The sequence below is a fragment of the Panthera tigris genome, chromosome C1 (assembly GCF_018350195.1).
Source record: "Panthera tigris isolate Pti1 chromosome C1, P.tigris_Pti1_mat1.1, whole genome shotgun sequence".
NCBI lineage: Eukaryota > Metazoa > Chordata > Mammalia > Carnivora > Felidae > Panthera > Panthera tigris.
Genome location: NC_056667.1, coordinates 58350695 through 58371060, shown reverse-complemented (window position 1 = coordinate 58371060; position 20366 = coordinate 58350695). Strand labels below are relative to the sequence as shown.

Below are 20366 nucleotides of genomic sequence, written 5' to 3'. Positions count from 1 at the left end.
TTTCCTACTGATTACAACTAAAAGCTCAGGACAAAATACAAAAAGCAACTACCTGAGGGCTCTGAAAAGTAAATTAAAAACGGCAGATTGGTGAGAATCAAAAGTTGGAGAAATGCCCTGTTTGTCTTTCCTATTTTCTCTCACAGCTTTGACGTGAGGCCTGACATCTAGTAAAACTAATGGTAGCACAGGCATTAAAAATTAAGAGAAATCCTATATTTCTAGCAAGATGAATGGAGAAAAGGAGCTTCTGTGGGAGAATACCTGGCTTTTTTTCCCCTCCTTTTCTCCCTCTGGGCTTTGACCTGAGAGTTGAGGCCTAGGCTTGGACCAAGAGAACACCTATGTTTCTAAAGAAGGGAGCTGGGAAAGGAGGCCTCTGTGATCTGAAGAGTACAGAGGGAATCACATTTTTTTCTCTCACCTCTTTGCCCCAGTGCGGGCCCTAGTCAGCTATTGCAACTATGGAAGGCAGCTAAAACTCCCAAGAAAAACCTCATATTTCTGGCAGAAGGATTAATAAAAGGGGACACTGCAAAAAAGAGCATGAGTGGAATATCACAAGGGGAGAATGTAGAAGGGGATCCCCCTAATTCTATGCAGAAACCAACATAAATTCTGTTCTCACACATGAACTAAGCATCTTTAGCAAAGACACAAGCTCTATGGCAAAAGACATGTGAACGGAACTGCAATTTAAACTACAGTAGTCTCTCTCCCCTTATCCATAGGAAATATGACCAAGACCCCCAGTGGATGCCTGAGACTACAGATAAAACCCAATATATACTGTTTTTTCCTATACATACATTCCTATAATTTATAGCTTAACTTATAAATTAGGCAACAAGACCTAATAGTGAAATAGAACAATTACAACAATATACTGTAATAAATGTTGTTAATGTGGTCTCTCCCTCACTCTCAAAATATATTTTTGTACTGTGATGTTGTGAGATGGTAAAATGCTTACAGGACGAGATGAAGTGAGGTGAACGACAGGCATTTATAACACAGTGTTAAGCTAATGACCTTCTGAGGATAAGGAGGATCATCTGCTTCTCACAGTTGATCACAGGTAACTGAAACAAGACAAAACTGCAGATAAGGGGGACTACTGTACTGCCCAAGTTCTAAAGTAATCGCTGAGGGTTGTATGTACAGGACAGACTCAAAGCAGAATAACAAAGCCTTTGAAAACTGAACTCATAGGGACCAGCACCCACAGAAGGTGAGACTGAACTTGTGTATCTGAATCAAACTGGACTGATTGACTCCAGAAACAAAACAAAATGATCAACTTACCCCAAAGGCTTTGAATAGGACCCAGAGTCTATGCAACATAACAATATACAAAGAAGTGGGAAAATATAACCAGTTTTCAAGGAAAAACAAAATCACCAGCTGCCAAATCCTAGATGACTAAGATGTTATAATTATTAAAGACTTTAAGACAGATATCATAACTAGAAAGTAGTTGAAAAATGGTCTTTCTAGATATATATTGTACTCTGAAAAATCCTTACATTCTGGTAACTGAATCCGTGCATTCTAAGAAGGTTCATACCGACGTTGTTTGTAATGACAAACCTGCTAAATAAAAGGGATAAACTGTCACACATAGAAATATCACCAGTATATTGCAGTGAAATTAGGGAACTACAGCTACATGCAAATATATGTGACACCCTAAAACGAATTTGGAAGTATACTGTTGAGGGGGGAGGGGGGAAGCTGCAAATTACTTAACAACCAACTATCCCTGTAAAGCTCAACAGTTTGTAAGTTAAACGTACATAAACTAAATTTTCAAAAAGCAAAAGATTAAACCTCAAACAGAGGAGAATGTTACCGCTGGAGGAATGCAAGGGGTAAAAGGCACAGGTAATTTTTTAACAATATTGGCAATACCCTACTTCTAAAATTACTGGTTTCCCACGTGTACATTGCCTATTTGTTACATCTAAGTATGTATCAAAAAAGAGTACGTTTCTAAATGACACCCGTGTACCAAGTGCATAATTAAAGAACAGAGTTCCCAATCCTTTATTAAAATAACTTCTACAGGGGCACCTGGATGGCTCAGTCGGTTAAGCGGCCGACTTCGGCTCAGGTCATGATTTCGCGGCCTGTGAGTTCGAGACCCCCGTTGGGCTCTGTGCTGACAGCTCAGAGCCTGGAGCCTGTTTCAGATTCTGTGTCTCCCTCTCTCTGACTCTCCCCCGTTCATGCTCTGTCTCCCTGTGTCTCAAAAATAAATAAACGTTAAAAAAATTAAAAAAAATAAAATAAAATAACTTCTACAAATACTTCACTAGTCCACCATACCTCACCCCCTAAACCTAGCCTAAGCAGCGCGCCATCCCAAACTCAAACCTGATTACCGCCACTTCCCCCTCGGCTCCCTAGCTCCGCCCATCTGAGCGGAAGTATTTTCTTTTCGGGTCCTCCCGCCTGTAGGGGGCTCTCCGAGGCTTCCAGTGCCACGAAGGCCTCCCGCTTTGGCTGTCCCTGCGGCGCCTGTTAGTTTAGCTCCAGAGAATACATTTGTACTATAATTCCTTCGGCCAGGAAACAGTCGCACAAGCATTTTACTTTAGACAATAACGTTGAAACTCAATCCCGGCCGAGTGTCCTCATTATCAAGCCTGGTGCAGTGGTGCGTCAGAATCAGGCGTCTTGGAGACAGCCCCGGAGTGCCGAAAGTCCCCTGCCCGCTTCCTCCTGCGAAGACGTAGCTGCGGGTGGCTGTGGTGGCGGCGTCCAAGATGTCGACTAAGAATTTCCGAGTCAGTGACGGTGACTGGATTTGCCCTGACAAAAAGTGAGTTCATGAAGAGTCCCGAATTGGGGCAGGGTTTAACGGTGGAGGCTTTCTCGGGTTGTTTCGGCGTTTTCCGTTTTTATGGTCTCCAGTACCTCAGGCCGGGTTGAGAAGGCGAACCGCCGGCTCCCAGGCGGGAAGGAGGCTCCAGCCTCTTCTCGATGAGGTATTTCGGGAGCCTTTGTTTTGAGAATGTCTCCCAAGTTTCCTCGACATTAACTCTCCAAGACAGCCCCTCTTTTTCGAGAGCGAGATGGCCTACCTTTTGCCCCCACACCCCACCCCCGCCTCGGCCAGGTTTCAGCGATAAGGAAATCTACAGAGTCGTGCCCAGCTTGCTATTGGATCTGCCCCACGTGACTTTTTCCTGCAGAACTTTACTTTTGTTCGCGGGAAGCTGCTTTCTCGAACTCGTTTTTTGTTTTTTCATAATTCGCCTTGTTGTGTTTTTTTGTTTGTTTGTTTGTTTGCTTCCTTTTTAATTTCCGCTTTCTCCCGTACTGTTTATACTTGCCCCTAAACGCTACCCTTCTTGGATTTAGGAGATTCTGACTTTTTTCTCTAGTAATCTTTAATTTCCCCACGAGAATCGAACGTTTCGCCTGCTTAGAGCCGAAAGGCAGGAGGCCTGTGTTTCTGCTTGCCTGGAGATGCCTGCAGCAGAGAAGCACGTGTTTAGTGGCTCAGCCTTTTGACATTGCTGCTGAAGTCTGTGTGCTCTATTAAATTGCTAGATTATTTTGGAGGGTGCTCAGATACATGTACCTGTTTGGAAATACATGGAAAGTAGTTGTCCAAAAATTGAATGTACAACTCACGTTCAAATAAAAGTCTCAGATTTCTTGTCCTTAGGCTAGCCAAAGATAAAAATTCACAGAGAAACTTTTAAGCAAACAAATGTGGGTTTAATTCCAGTTCCCTTGCTTACAGATATGTAACTTTAAGTAGGTTATTTAACTGTTAAAAAAAAATGGTATAGAATAGCTCCCTTTCAATGAATATAGGATAGCATAGTGTGTAGAGCAATGAAATACAGCAGATACTCTTAATTGGTAGCTATTGGGTTTTAGTTTAAGAGAATTAAATCATCTAATGTCTGTAACGGAGATTAAGTCCACATTTCCTGGGTATTTGACTTCTGACCACCTTGTAAGTAGTTTAAATGAAATACTGTGTTTATTTCATAACAAATTGATCGCCTATTTGCATAAAGATTAGGATGATCTGAAGGATCAGGTGTATCTGACAGTATTGAATGGGACCAATTCATATGCCATGAATACCATTGCTCAGTGGTAAATACTACTGAAACCATTCAAAAGGTATAGCACAACTTCTGATTTTAATGTTACTGATTGATTACTTGTACAATGCTTTACCTTTGACAGTGTCATTAATGACAGCATACACAAATATTTGAAGTAGGTGTCTAAGTGCATTCAACTCAATTACAAAGATATGGATACAATATTTCTACAATGTGTATATTCAGATATGTATTTTCAAAGAAAAGTAATCAATTTTTTAAAATTTAAGCTTTGTATATCACTCAGCATTTAACATGGTTTTACCAATATGCAGATGCACTATCAAGACCATGTAAATGAACTTGATAAGTTTTTTGTTTACTTAAGTTTGCTGAATATAAACATAAAGTGACACTGTGTTACTCCATATGTTGGGTTTATTGGTTGTGGTTGTTACTTTTTTCAACTAGGTTTCAGAGGTTTGGTAAATGCCCCTACACAACTCCCATTTCCTTATAGTTATTGAACCTGCGTATGTTTTTAGTCCATATAACCTATCATCTTTCCTTACCATTCTATCTTCTGCTTGTAAAAAGAGCATTTTATCAAGACTCATGAAGCTATATTCTCCCCACTGGTCCATCCTTAGGATTATGTATTTCTTATCATACTTAACACATTTTTGTATGTATTTCCTTATTTTCTATACTAGGAATTACTTTGAAGTTGTTTTGGTTTTGTTTCTAACTCTCTGGTGCCTCCTCAGTAATTGCTAAAGTGGATATCTCACTTCAGCTTTGCCAAGGGGATTTTGTTGTAATCGATCACATGTGCTAATAGAACACTGAAACACAGAAATCTTAAGCGACTTACTAGGATCACGTAACTAGATAGTGAGAAATTGGAGTTTCTTATCCTGGACTTTTGACTTAAATTTTATATTTATCTTTCATTTTTTCCACCTAAATTGTGATGATTTTTTTTTTTCGTAGTTAACATTGACATAACATGAATGAGATGGTGTTAGAGAAGTTCTGGATGTAGGTGTATAGTAAGGAATCATTAAAAAGTTGTGTATAGAGAATTTTAAAAATTCTTCAGTTTTAAATCTCTTTCTAAATATTTTTTACTTTATTTTCAGATGTGGAAATGTAAACTTTGCTAGAAGAACCAGCTGTAATAGATGTGGTCGGGGTAAGCATTTAAGGAAGCTTCTTTTAAGACTATATACAGATCATTTTTAAAATTTCCCCAGATTAATCATGTATCATTTTCCTATTTTCAGAGAAAACAACTGAGGCTAAGATGATGAAAGCTGGGGGTACTGAAATAGGAAAGACACTTGCAGAAAAGAGCCGGGGCCTTTTTAGTGCTAATGACTGGCAGTGCAAAACGTATGTGTTTTAAATTATCCACTTTTTCTTCCATAATAACATATCTAGCCACTACTTATTAATATTTCCGATTCTTTGTCACATTGACAAACTTGAGGAAACCTTCTAAGTCAAAGATCTGTGTACTGTTTAGTCTGTATCTGAAGTATAGAAGTTTAGTCTGTATAGAAGTATAAAGAACTTTTAAAAATTCTATTTTTTTAATGGTAGTATTAGTTTATACTATGATGGATTATGTATACCAGTAAATGAATGCTTAAGGTGAGCTTGCATTTCAAAAAAAGGATGAAGGGCTATTTAAAATCACCAAAGCCTACTTCTTTCTATTAAAAAATATGAAAACTTTTAGCTTCTATCATTAATGTGAAATACACTTAAAATTCATTTGACCTGTTTACAGAGTAATTTTAGAATCATAAGTTGTGTGTCATAAATATCTGTAATTAGGCATTCTTAATATGTTTGATTTTCAAGTTCTGTATAGATATTTTTTTCCAACTTCCATCTTTTCTGTTGTGCAGATGAATCAAATATATAAAAAAGGACTGAATCAGAAGAGGGTCATAAAATAAATTTCTGATCCTATATGGATTAAAATTGTACTGGAAAATTTTTTGTCAACAGATTAGGTCACTGGATTTGGTATGCTGTGAAATTTAGTGCTTGAACTGATTCCTCAAAAAAAATATTTTTTTTTTGATGTTATTTGGAAGGTATAACTTTGCTGTCTTTTGAGGTAAATTTGGAGACTGAGAAATTAGTAAAACCTTTAATTTAAAAGGTGATTTTTCCCTCTAAGACATCAAAATCTGTGTATATATAATTTGTCTCCTATTGAAAAAATGACAAAGGCACTCTTCATACTGTTTAGCTTTTGCTTCTGCTTAAATAGTTGTCTTTTGTTGGAATCCATATTTTCTCTTAGAAAATGTGCACTAGTACATTTTCTTTGTTTACATTATCCTTAATAAATATTTCTTTATAGTAGTGGTTTTATCCTAGTTTTTATTTTAAAATTCTAAACTATCTAGAAATTAACTCTCTTTCTTGTGTTATAGTCTACTAATTTGGTATTTTTCCCTTCCAAAGGTGCAGTAATGTGAATTGGGCCAGAAGATCAGAGTGTAACATGTGTAATACTCCAAAGTATGCTAAGTTAGAAGAAAGAACAGGTAAAATTCAATTACATTCTAACGAAGTGACTTTAATATTTTTAATGTTTATTTATTTTGAGAAAGAGAAAGAATCCCAAGCAGTCTCCGTGCTGCCAGCACAGAGCCCAATCTGGTACTCCATCTCATGAACCAGGAGATCATAACCTGTGCCAAATCAAGAGTCAGATGCTTAACACTGAGCTACTCAGGTGCCCCTAAGTGATCTTAAAAGAAATAAAATTTGAATTAGCAGTTCTGTCACCTTCTTATAAGAGTACAGTAATTGAGGATTCTGTCTGTTCTGCCCTTAGGTTTTTTTACCTTAATGTTTTTCTGCCATACACAAAGTCATTTTCTGTTTAACAGTATCACAGTTTACAGAGTATAGCATTAGAGAGCTCTGTGCTAACAAATAGTGAACATTAATAAGGGCAGAGGGAAGACTCACTAGCCCTTTAAGAATCATCTGGACTTGGCCCTTCTAGACTTTAGCAAATTCTTGTTTTCTTCCCCTCGTTCTTTTTTTAATTTTAATTTTTTTGATACTGTCACATGTGAGAACATTATAACCTAATGTCCTAGATATTTTTCCTTTTGTAATCCTCAAATCCCACCCTACTCTTCTCATTCTGAGCCTTTGTACTTATTGGACAGGTTGAGGCCTTCTGATAAGAGTCTCCTTTCTTTCATTCACCTCTTAAGGTATATATCTTATGTTTTTTTCATCTTTTTTCTGATAGTTTATTTTGTGTCCTTTTTAGAGCCATCCCCTTCTACCTGACCACAGAATGTTGGGGTTCTTCAAGACCCAGTCCCTCAGTTTTCTTTCTAAGTCCTAACTTTAAGTAACTTCAGCACACCATGATACCCAAATGTGTGTCTTCAGCTGAGACTTCTTTGACCCATATATCCAGCTGTCTATTCAACATCACCAAGTAAATGTCAAACTTATTATATCCAAACCGAACTCATGAGTTTCCCCCAGGACCTGGCCCTCTTCTAGTGATCTCTTTCTCATGATTAGTACCACGCACCATATGCTTGTTGCATAAGACAGAAACGTAAATGTCCTTCTTAGTAACTCCTTATCTCTCCTCTACTCCCCTCAAAATTCTTTTCCATGACTACCCTAGATAAGGATACCACTATATCTTGTCTTAGTTTCTGTCTGTACATATTCCCCTCCTGCCCAGTTGCAGCCAGAGGTATTTTATTTTGTTTTCCAAACTAAAAGCTCCATATGTTTAAAACAGTTTTCGGGTGCCTGGGAGGCTTAGTCGGTTGAGTGTTCAGCTCTTAATTTCGTTTTAGGTAATGATCCCAGGGTCCTGGCATCTGGCCCCACATCACGCTCTATGCTGAGTGTGGGCCCTGCTTAAGATTGTCTGTCTCTGCCTCTGCCCTTCTCCCCTGCTTGCTTGCTCACTCTCTAAAATAAAAATAAATAAAACTTTTGTTTTTAGGATAAAGTCCAGAATCTTTAAGTTTTTTAAATTGTATTTCCAAAAAGCCTTTTATCTACTCATATTCTCTGACCTATTTTGTGATTTCTCCTTTAAAGTTGCACTATTGTAAGAGCAGTAGTGTAATAACTAAAGTCCTTGAAGTTTGATGCCTTCTCACTTTTTCTTTACTCATTCTTTTTTTTTTTTTTTTTTTTTCCTTCTGTGATTCTGTTGTCTTGAGCCATTCCCACTTCCCTGGCTATAACCAGTTGTCTTTGCTGGTCGCAATTGAAGTTGTGAAATAACCTATAGCATTGCTCTCTAGTGTCTCTACTATTTTTAGTAAGGAAGTCCAGGGTTCTGGAGAACATTTCCTAGGCGTGGGATAGTTTGTGAATAAAAGAAAACTTGATGCACTACTGAAAGATTGCTGACTTTGCATTATCACATTAAATATTGTACAAATAATTTTGTACAATTCTTTTTTTTTTAATGTTTATTTTGAGAGAGATCATGTGCACAAATGGGGGAGGGGCAGAGAGAGAGGGAAAGAGAATCCTAAGCAGGCTCCATGCTGTGAGCGTGGAGCTCCAGGCAGGGCTCAAACCCGTGAACTGAACCGTGAGATCCTGACGTGAGCCGAAATCAGGAATTGGACACTTAACCAACTGAGCCACCCAAGCGCACCTCTTCTCCTATTTTTTGAATAGTTATACGTTAGCAACGTCCTTGTTAAATTACTAGGTTTTTTTTTTTTCTGTAGCCCGTATGAGATGAGAATAGCTTTATATTTGCTATGATATTTATTTTAAAATAATTGTCCTTACGTACCTATGCAAAATTATGTGTAACAGTTAACGTCAAAATCTTGCCATAATTTATTTGCTGTATCATTTTTCAAGTATAGATTACTAAATGTGAACAGAGAACTCTTAAAAGTCTGTTGGTGTTAAGTAGGGTTGTTTTAATATTTTCACATGTTCCGCATATTAACAGTCTAGTTTATTCAAGCATTTTTCTGTACTACTGGCCTAAGGACAATCATGCTGTTGCATTGTATTTGTTCACTTTGCTTTTTTTTTTTTCGCTATGTGAATTATTTTCCATCTAGATCCTGTGGATTTTTTTTTTAAGTTTTTCTCCTACTTTTAAGTATTTTGATGCTTATTAGATCTTTAGTTATCTCTTAAAATTTGTTGTTTATCAGAGTATTCATATCTTAATCTCAGGACATGTTGATGTAATAACTTTTCACAGAGTTTGTAATCTATAATTAGCGTTAAATGTGTGAGCTGTTTTCTTGAGGTTCAGCGTATACCCATTTGTACTTGTTTTTGGTTTTTTATATTTGATTTCTGAAAAACTGGAGCCAAGATTTTGCTAAAGAAAGTTGTAACTGTATTTAATACATTTCTCATTCGTATGTCATCCTTACAGAAACAAAAGAAAATTCTTGTATATTACAATTAAAATCCATATGGTCTCTGAAATAAGGTAGGAGGAGGAGGCAAGGAGTCATATTGCAATTATTTGAGAGATAAATACCGACACATTGCAGTTTTCGCTGGTACAAAGTATAGTGAAAACAAGATTAATGTGATTTTTTTTAAGTTAAATTTATTACATTATTTTGTCCAGACAGTTAATGTACTTTCTATTTGTGACTGTCAGAAAAAGATGATAGGGTAAGTGATCATTTTTTAAATGCCTGTGATTAGTAAATTTAAAGTCATACATCCTAAATTCTTTAAGAATACTTTTTTGTTTATAAATGTATTTAGCATTTTGCTGGTTCATGAAATCCTTAAATCCCAGAAACACTGACTTTATGTGCTGGTACTGCTCTGCAGTATGTGCAATAGTTAGATTATGTTGCTTTTGCCTACATACCTCTCTATTTTTTCAGTGGGAGATTTAGTTCAAAATTCCCTCACTTTCTCTAAAATTAACTTCACCTTCTCTTAAGCTTATGTGAAAAATCGCAATCCTAATTGTAGATGTTGGTTGTGACATGAAAGAATAGTGGTTTGCAGAACTTGATTATTTTTTAATAGAATATTTTCACTTTAAAAGTTTACTGGTTGGGGCGCCTGGGTGGCCAGTCGGTTAAGCGTCCGACTTTGGCTCAGGTCATGATCTCGCAGTCTGTGAGTTCAAGCCCTGCGTCGGGCTCTGTGCTGACTGCTCGGATCCTGGAGCCTGTTTCAGATTCTGTGTCTCCCTCTCTCTCTGACCTTCCCCCGTTCATGTTCTGTCTCTCTCTGTCTCAAAAATAAATAAACATTAAAAAAAATTTTAAAAATAAAAAAATAAAAGTTTACTGGTTAATTCAGAGAACCTGAGTGACTTTTAACAATAGATTAAAAACAATTGTATTAAAACCAATTTGGATGCCCTTTATTATGTCATTGTATTTGTATAATTAGGAATATTCCAAGCCCTAGCTACATTTTAGCCCAGCAAAATTTCAATACATCAAAAGATTTCAGACTATCTGCAACTGGTAATCTGTGAAATTTTGAGTCTGTGTTCTTAGCACACTCTTCCCGGAAGAATTATGATGAACTACAGAAGAAAGTCATTGTGAAACTTGGTTATGGCAGAGATATGAATAGATGTTTTCCACCCATGTATTCCATGCATAAGCTAAGTAATACAGGACATTTTGAAATTGAGAATGAGAAGAACTAGAAGTGTAGCAATAGGGCTTTTTCAGCTAAGGTATCTAACTTTGACACTGTTTTTTGTAGTGAGGTTTTTTAATACGCTTTTTTTTAAACTAGTAATTTATTAGATAGGCAAATGTCATTGATGAGATTTTTCTTTTTCTCTGTTGCTTGGAGGTGATGTTGTTGGATATATATATTTTCATTATTTTAATGAATTGTCCTAGGATAATAGTTTATGCCCTCCCCTTTTAGGTTATGGTGGTGGTTTTAATGAAAGAGAAAATGTTGAATATATAGAAAGAGAAGAATCTGATGGTGAATATGATGAGGTAAGCTATACATTAGTGTGCAGGTTGAACACAAATTAGAAAACCTGTTCAAAAATATTTTAACTGAGAAGGAATAATACTAAATGTGTCTTATTTTTTATTAGTGTACTTTGAATCTTCTAAAGTAGCTTACCATTTTTTAAGTCATAATTGACTTAAATATATAATTGTTGTTAACATTAACTTAAAAAAATACATGTTGACCTAAACATATAAAAGTAATTTCTTAGGAAAAAATAGTGATTTTAAACATTTTCAGCTGACAGCAATATCATGAAATTTTTTTCTCTAGTTTGGACGTAAAAAGAAAAAATACAGGGGGAAGGCAGTTGGTCCTGCATCTATTTTAAAGGAAGTTGAAGATAAAGAATCTGAGGGAGAAGAAGAGGATGAGGATGAAGATCTTTCTAAATATAAATTAGATGAGGTAAATGATTTCCTTGTCTTATTTGTTCTTAGTCTTATTGGAGCTATGTTATAACATGAATCCTTTTGACGATCTTTGTCCCATAGTGAAGATTATGTTCTGTGTATTCATTAGTTCTCACAAGGGTTTTGAGCATCCACTCTGCCAAGCACTATTCTAGCTCTGGAGATAGAGTAATAATTAAGAGCCACCCTTCTTTTAATGGAACTTAAATTCTAGAGGGGAAAGACATAAATGAACAAGATAATTTAGAAAGCAGTTATGTTATAAAGACGTGGTAACGGATCATGAGAAGAGCTCCTTTGGTTTCAGTGGATGGGGGATTTTTGAGGAGGTAAAATTTGAGCTGAGATTTGAATGATAGAATGATATTAGTTGCTGGCTACAAGAGCTGTGGTCAGAACACTTTCAGGCAGAGAACGTAAATACAGGTCACTTAATAGGAAACAAACCAGCAATGTTAAAAAAAATCATACATAAGCCAGTGTGGTTAGAGCAGAGGGGAGAATGGTAAGGGGCACCACCATCAGGTGGTATTTATTCTCTGAGTCCAAAGTGTAAAGTTTTATGGCCTTATGTATAGATCCAGATTGAGGGTACACACTTTGAGGTCTGATCATAAGAGGCCCTCAAATGCAACTAAACAAATCAGTGTGGAACAATTTTTAAAGCTTGTAAGAAACAAATGAGGTATGTTTATCTGACCTGGTTCAGGGGGGTGACTGTCAATATGTTGAGATGTAGGGGAGGCAGAATGGATTTCTAGAGTTAGGAAGACCACCTAAAGGTTATACTGTAATACATGGTAAAGGGGTTAAAATGGAAAATTCTTGACTGCTTACCTGGTAATACATTGTGACAGAAAAAGAGGAAATAAGTGTGATTTCTAGGATTACTTCTTTGGAATGTCTGAAAGAACCAGTCTGTTTAGTTGAGATGAGGAATATAGTAGGCAGATTTTTAGGATTGAGGATTTGCTGAGATGTTGATGACATCACATATCCATATGGAGGTGTCCAATACACAGGACTGTTTATCATTCCTCGTAGATAGCATTAATATCCAAATGTCTAAATAATTGACTGAATTTTTGTTAGGATGAGGATGAAGATGATGCTGATCTCTCAAAGTATAATCTTGATGCCAGTGAAGAAGAAGATAGTAATAAAAAGAAATCTAACAGACGAAGTCGCTCAAAGTCTCGATCTTCACATTCACGATCTTCATCACGCTCATCCTCCCCCTCAAGTTCAAGGTCTAGGTCCAGGTAAACGGGTACAGGTCAAGGGTAACACCAGTCAAAATGTCAGTATCTAACTTCTTTATTTATAAATTTTGTTTTTCTTGACTGAATAAGCTTTCCTTTTTATTTGAGATTTCATTCAAGTCAACTTTTATAAAATAATTTTTTCTTAGTGCCATGAAGTTATTGTCCAATATTTTCAGAAATGCAGAGTTTTAATATGAACCTTCCCTTGGTCCATTTTTATCACCATGCTTTTTATTAAAATAGATTTTAAAAAATTCATTTAAATTATATATAGTGCTACTTGATTAAATAGGTAGTTTACATTTAGAAATTTGTAAGTAGATTTAAGATTTATATTTTTACTAATGATGTTAAAGGCTAGTGTAGGAATTTTCTAGACCCTAATTAAATCATTGCTTGCTATACAATATTTTAATGATTTAATAGAGGTATTCCGAATAAAGGAGCCGATTCAGCCATATTAGTTATATTGGCTTAATGCTCATTATCTTGAGATATCCAGGAAAAAGAAGATTTAGTTGGTGTTGTACTTGAATATTATTTTGTTAGTAATGTAAAATTTTCATATTACCTGGTTGTGTAGTCAACAATGAAAATTCAAGTGAGCAAAAGCAGTATCCTTGTGTAAACAATGTTCCCATGAACAATTCCTGTTCATGATCCAGTGAAATCATGGGCAGTGGATTTTAATGGTTTTTAAGGGTCAAAATATTAGCTAATTAAGCACTTAACAGTTAGAGAATTTGGGGGACACCTGGGTGTCTTAGTCCACTGAATGTCTGACTCTTGATTTTGGCTCAGGTCATAATCCCAGGGTTGTGGGATCGAGCCCTGCGTTGGGCTCTACACTTAGAGCCTGCTTAAGATATTCTCATTCTCATTCATTCATTCATTCATTCTCTCTCCCCCCCTCCCCCTCCCTCCCTCCTCCTCCCTCCCTCCCTCCCTCCTCCTCCCACCCTCCTCCTCCCTCCCTCCTCCCTCCCTCCTCCCTCCCTCCTCCCTTATCTCCCCCTCCCCCCATCTCCCTGCCCCCCGCCCCTATCCTGCACCATCCCCCGCTTGAGTGCACATGCATACCCATTCTCTAGAAAAGAAAAATTAGATAATTTTTTATTTGAGCACTATAAAGCCTGAAAGCTTACAAAAGTAATTATAAAGATAGTAATTTTAAGATGTCAATAGTAATCTTTTTCTACAAAGTATTATTTTAAGGGGTAAATTAAAGGTAATATAATTACCTAAGACAGGATTGTTAATGTATTTTCTCTTTAATTCTTTAACCTTTGAGTAGATAGAAAAACAGTTAAACATATACATGTCATCATACTTACAGTATCATACTAGCTAGAGACTGAGGAAACAAGGAATTTTCTAAGGGAAATTGATAGAGATGTATCAGAGAAGTTAAATTATAAACAGCAGCATTCAAAATTCCTAGATGTGTAAGTCCTAGGTTGCTTTAAAAATTGTGAACAGAAAGTATTCAATGTTAATGAAGTGAGATAATGCTTAGTGTTTTTATTTGTACAATTTTGAGTGATTTTTAGAGCAATTTAGTCAAACTTGGGAAATGATGGTTTTCTTTTTAAATGTTAGCTTAAGTTTTGGCATAAGTATTTAAGTAATATTACCTTAAAATATTTTGTTCTGAAAATGTGTATCTCAAATAGTTGTCTTTTTATATGAAAATGAACTCTAATACACATTTTTCTTTCAGTGTTCATATCACAAAGTTCATTTAAGTGGTCCTGGAAAAAAAAATCCTTCCATGTTGTTCCAGGTCCCGTTCAAGAAGCTCTTCCAGTTCGCAGTCAAGATCTCGTTCCAGTTCCAGAGAACGTTCGAGATCTCGTGGGTCGAAATCAAGGTGAATGAGGTAGCATCTCTCTGTAAAGCAGAGAGAAAAAATATTTAAGGCTGCAGAAGGCGTTGCTGCTTTTTTTCCTCTTATTTTGCTTCTACTTGTCAATTTTATTTTAGCATTAGAAACTAATGCACTTGCCTCGGCTTAATTTTCTCACCATGAGATGTTTCCATTGCCAGCAGTGTGCCAAGACATTCCCATGATTGAATTAAGGCTGCTATTTTGCATTATGCAAGGTTTGTTACTTTTGTACTAGCTAAAATGTGATGAAATAGGAAGATGGAGCAGAGTCTTATCACCAGATCTCTAATAAAGTTATGTTTGCAGTAATTCAAATAAAATTACAGATATGCAGAGAAAAAGTTCACTGTGTTTTTGAAAGGAAGAAAATTAACCTTGCCTCAAAACAGATTGTTTTGTAGGGCAGTTGTTTCAATATTTGCAGAAACTATTTTGTCATTTATATCAGATAAAGTTTCTGGAATGTCTTGTACCCATTTCTATTTTTTTGTAATATTAACACTATTATAAAAATTATAAATATAAAATTTTACACAAACACTATGTCTAGAACAAGCACTCCTCTTGAATTCTACAGACTAAATAAGGAAGTATGGTTGGTTAGGTAGGATGTGGTCTTAGGTAATCGTTACTGTTAACTTCAGGTTGCATTTAGTTTGACCGGTAGAGGGAAGCAGTTTGTGAAGAAGCAAATGAGACACTAGTCTACTTCCTTAAAAGTGTTTTTTTAAACTTAGTAAAAATATGCTGCCTTTTTTTTAAGTTTTGATTTATTATTTAAAGCATCTAACAAGAATAAGAAAATGACTAAAATTCCACTTCTGTGGAAATTTACCCTGAATCATAATGGTAGTTCTTTTGGTAAAAATGCTATTTAATAGAGCCAAATCTGTAGCATTAGAGCACAACTGCAGTTTAACATTAAAGGAAGAATGATATGCAAACTTGTATTAAGCCAGTACAAAATGGAGAGCAAATGAGTTTATTGTTATTGTGTATTATCATTGTGTTAGTACGTTTATTTGAGTGCTTCTTAGGTGAAGATCTTTAAGTCCTAGTTCCATTTGGGAAGTACTAGAATTAAGATTTACAGAACAGCCTTCATATTCTTCCCAAACATTTTTTTCATTGCTTATAACTTTCCAAAGAATTCTCCTTTTGGGCTTTCTGATTTTATTTTAAGCCCAAAGGTGAATTTTTTGGGAAGTTTGAGCTAAATTCCTTCAACCAAAATATGTAAACGAAGAAAAAAATTTGCATTTAAACATTTGCACATTTACTTCTACCTGAAACATGTGAATGTCAACACTTCATACTTCATGAATAGTATTTCTTCATAAAAATATTGTTAATATAAATCAAAGTTTTAAAGTTACTCATTTTATTTTATTTTTTTGATTATTTGGCAATTGAATACTGTTTTCTCATTTCTGTCCCCTATCCTTGCCTTTTCTAGAGCAACTTAATAAGTTGCTTAATTCCACAAGGAATTGTAATGTTTATTTTCCTCGGGAATTTGTATATAACCTACATATTTTTTTCCCAAATGGGAGAATGTGTTTTCTAGTCATAAAGTCATGCAAATGCAATTACCTTTTGGTTTTGCTATTTATGTATACTTTAAAATGATAGCCTCAAGTTAAAAAAATTCTGCTTTAGTTGTAAGTGATAAACACTTAGAATGTTAAAAAAATGATGTTAAAGTAATTGTACTTAAGTAGAATTGTTTTCGTGATTGAACCAGAAGTCTTCTGTTGAGTATGCAGTAAGTATTCCTTCTTACAAAATTTTCAGTTATAAATCCTATTTGTTTATTTTTGGAGCTGTTAGCTGAACGATCTGCCTCATTTCTTCTTTTAATGAAATGTTTGATTTGTTTCTCAATCAATGAAGATCCAGCTCCAGGTCCCACAGGGGCTCTTCTTCCCCACGAAAAAGATCTTATTCAAGTTCATCATCTTCTCCTGAGAGGAACAGAAAGAGAAGTCGTTCTAGATCTTCTTCACCTGGTGATCGCAAAAAAAGACGAACAAGATCACGGTCACCCGAAAGGTTTGGGTTTCTGTAGAAATAAGAATGGGTGTTCTTAAGTGTGTTTAATAGATTAAACTTTCTAGTCAAGGATTAGATTTTCATTAACTCCTTTGTTCCAATTTTAAATTACACTTTTCAACTTTGAACTTCAAAACATTGATTACTTTGTTTATCGTGTGTGCTTTGATCAGGTTGCTTAGAAAAGTTGTAGATCAAACCACTCTTCCACTATCTGATCATTTTATTGTTTAAATTTTTATTTTTGCATATGATTATTATAGCCAACTCTCGGTTATTTCTGTCTTTTAAGATTATAATTCAGAGGCTGTATGTTGAAGTAATTTAGAAGTTAACTTTTAAACGTATTTATGATTTTGATTTTCCATTAAATATAAATAGAAATCTGGGGCCTCTAGTAAAAAAAATTAACCTTTTCAGATCATTGGAAATCTATTCTCAAATATGTATAAATGCGTTTCCACGGCAAATTATTGTTTTATGCCCTTTATAAAGATATAAGGAAGTTGTTCTTGTAGCTAATACATTTTTCATCTTGGCAGTCCAAATCTTTTCTACCTTTTTTTAAGAGAAAGACCTTTACTAGATCACTTTATCGGTATTGACATCTTTAAAATTTGTAGAGTGCAGATGTCACCTGTCCGCCTTTTTTGCAACAGGCTAATTACTCAGTTTTTAACTTTCTCTACATTCTCAGTATCTAATTATGTAGGCACTTTTAACGATTTATTTTTGTAATCTTTGCCAATTTTCCATATCCTTTCAACTTGTGAAAATAAGGATTAAGTAGTCTCATTATTGCTGGGTTCAGTGGTAGGATTACCTCATGATTCCTTCTTGTACAGAATTATTAATTCTCCACATTTTGAAGTTTAGATATTAAGGTTACACACAACTAGTGTTGTTTATGTGCGTTTGTTCTTTTGTAAGACAATTATTCTGTACTTGAGTGAAACTCATTCTGTTGCTTTCTTACCACTCTGCAAATTTTTATCTTAGCCACATACAATCCCCCTAGTTTGTTGTCATCTAAACTTAATGAACATGTTCTCTATTCCATAAGCCAGGTGATTGGTGAAAACACTAAACAACCCTGAGCCCAGGGCCAACCCCTCGGAACACCACTACTTTACCCAGGTTGATATATTGACTTATTCATATTAGCTGCATGAATATAACCCTATAACTAATTGTACAATCATCTTGTGTGACCTAGATTTCCAAAACGTAATTATTTATGAATATATAGTCTCATACACAGAAGCCTTGCTGTATTTGTTTTACATATAGACTTACCACACTATATAGTGTATCACAAGGATTGATTTTAGTCACACTTCCATTACCAAGTTTATATGCCTTTGTTATATATTATCTGTAATTTTACACATTTTTGCAAGGCTTTCCTTCATTATCTTAAATAATTGAGAGGTGGCTATATCTTGAAAGGAGAAGATACTTGTAAAATATAGAGAATTTTAAATTACAGTTATGCTATTACTGGGCTCACATCCAACGTCTGAACACTAGTTAATTTTATGTGTATAAGTTTGTATCTTATATTTTAATTATTCTTTCTGTCAGCATAATGAGGTTTTATTTTTTATATTCTCACAGTCTTATGAATGAATGCTGATAACAGCTCTAGCTTACTAGATTATCTGCTTTCTCCATTATGTCTTACAGGCACCACAGGTCATCTTCTGGATCATCCCATTCTGGTTCCCGTTCAAGTTCAAAAAAGAAATAATGTATTAAAATTTACATCTAAAAAAAAAAAAACAGTACAGTGCATGAAGCATATTTTTTAAGGAGTTGGTGTCTTACTTGGTCAGAAGTGCTAAAACTGCTAGTAGAGGTGCATGCCTTTCATTGCTTTTCACAACAATACAGCTGTGTTTATTTGTGAAATTAAAAGTAAATAGTATTTTAAGCCATAATGTCCTAAAATAGATACTCTATTTATCATTCATTATTTACAACTATTTCATTTAAAACCATTTCAGCTGTGACAGAGTACTTTGTTTCCTAATTTGAACTCTAATTTTTTCATTTCGGAATATGAACTGTCTATTGACTGAAGACAGGATAACCTAGGTTTGCCTGAACTTTGGGCATGGAGGCAAGACTGTGGTAAAGTAGTTGGAAACAATCTGTTTATGTTAATTGGGAAAAGGAGTCAACCTGTTCCTATGAATCTATGTCAAAGGGATTCCTATCACAAAAAGTAAAACTAGTTGAAAACAGCCAACCGGAAACTTTCTCATTTTGAAATTCCCTATGCTGAGGGTGCCTTAGAATCTTTGTCTCTCTTTTATCCAGTTTTACTTTTTTGTACCACCACATTTAATGAAGAAAAAAAATCTTGTGAATTGCAGAAGGAAAGGGGTGTTATTCATTTTCCCTTTCCTGACAATAATTTTGAGCAAAAATGTCAAACAGGTTCCTCTCTTTACTGATATTGATGAGAAAAACATCCGTTTCAAAATGTTTTTATCTTAATATTTTAAGAAGCTTCATGTGATATCTTTTAAAAACCCGGTTATCACATATGGTAGTATCGATAAAGTTAAGTCGTAGTTAATGAGGAACAAATTGAAGTATATTTCTTTGGGTGAAAGATCAGCAGAGAGATTGTGAATTTAAATGAACATTTATTTGCCTTGAGATGTTCAAACACTGCATAAAATTTTCTTCTGAGTAACAAATGAATGCTTATTTCTGCATGACATGCAGAAATACTTATTGTTCCTATTCACTTGAAATTACTTATGGCTTAAAATACAGAGTTCGTTTTATTTCTCAAAATCTGGTCACTTGAGCTACATTTTGTCCTCTGGTTTAAAAACAAAAAGGTTTCTTCTCTTAACAGTATCTTCAGTGACAATGCAAGGTAAGTATGTTAAGGGAAATCGACAAATTGTGCTTGGGGACTTTTTGTCATGGGGATCAGTACCCACATTTTGTTTTTGTTTTCCTTAATTTTAAATTATTGTCTACTGCAATTAAAAATTTTAAAGTTTTAAGGTTATCTAGTAGACAGACCAAACAAAATTATTTGTTTTTTACTTTAAAATGAGTGATTTTTCTCTTCAGCTGATCTAAAGATGAAAGCAAAATATCTTATGTAGAAGTATTTTGATAATATTTTTACAATGAACTTCCCCTTGTTTTTTTATGTCTTAATTTTCTTTGCTGCGTTTACTGTAGGTTGCACAAGAACTTTTACTCTCTTGTATTGTGCCTCAGACTTCTTGAAAGTCCACCTTCTAAATTTGCCCAGATGATCTTCTAGAGTCTACATGTTACCATTGGTTTATTCTTGTGCTTTCTGTATTTGAAACTTTGGCTGTACTAAGCAAATGCAAGGTTATAAATTTAGCTGATAGTTTACAGACAATTCAGATGATTATGATTTCATTTGGTTAAACTAAGCTGTACTAGTTCATTTCATGAAGAAATGATGCTGTAGACAAATGTAAATAAAGCTGTGAATCAAGCATCAAGTGGCATTTGTGAGAAATAAATTAGAATTTTTAAGCTCTGAGTTAATCTTTATTTTTAAGCAGATCAGTCTTGTTACATTTGATTATGCATTGTAAATTCTTTATATTCACTTATCTTTCTGTAACATCACGTTATATTTAGGAGTTCTTGGTTTAAAACA

General features: G+C 35.0%; 1 protein-coding gene across 4 annotated transcripts; it reads left to right on the top strand.

The window, feature by feature from the left end:
* The first annotated feature begins 2696 nt into the window (after positions 1 to 2696).
* Positions 2697 to 20239, top strand: ZRANB2 (zinc finger RANBP2-type containing 2). 4 transcript variants are annotated; one of them, XM_015540938.2, is made up of 11 exons: positions 2697 to 2824; positions 5213 to 5265; positions 5357 to 5465; positions 6555 to 6637; positions 10986 to 11062; positions 11355 to 11489; positions 12587 to 12756; positions 14543 to 14629; positions 16541 to 16699; positions 17763 to 17836; positions 18386 to 20239. In XM_015540938.2, exons 1-10 carry the CDS (start codon positions 2769 to 2771, stop codon positions 17794 to 17796), a joined length of 963 nt encoding a protein of 320 aa, XP_015396424.1. In that variant the 5' UTR covers positions 2697 to 2768; the 3' UTR covers positions 17797 to 17836; positions 18386 to 20239. The 4 variants fall into 4 exon arrangements, with proteins under 4 accessions (XP_015396424.1, XP_007099441.2, XP_042853504.1 ...); XM_007099379.3 differs by lacking the exon at positions 17763 to 17836; XM_042997570.1 differs by lacking the exon at positions 18386 to 20239 and having other exon boundaries at positions 17767 to 18379.
* The last annotated feature ends 127 nt before the right edge of the window (positions 20240 to 20366 follow it).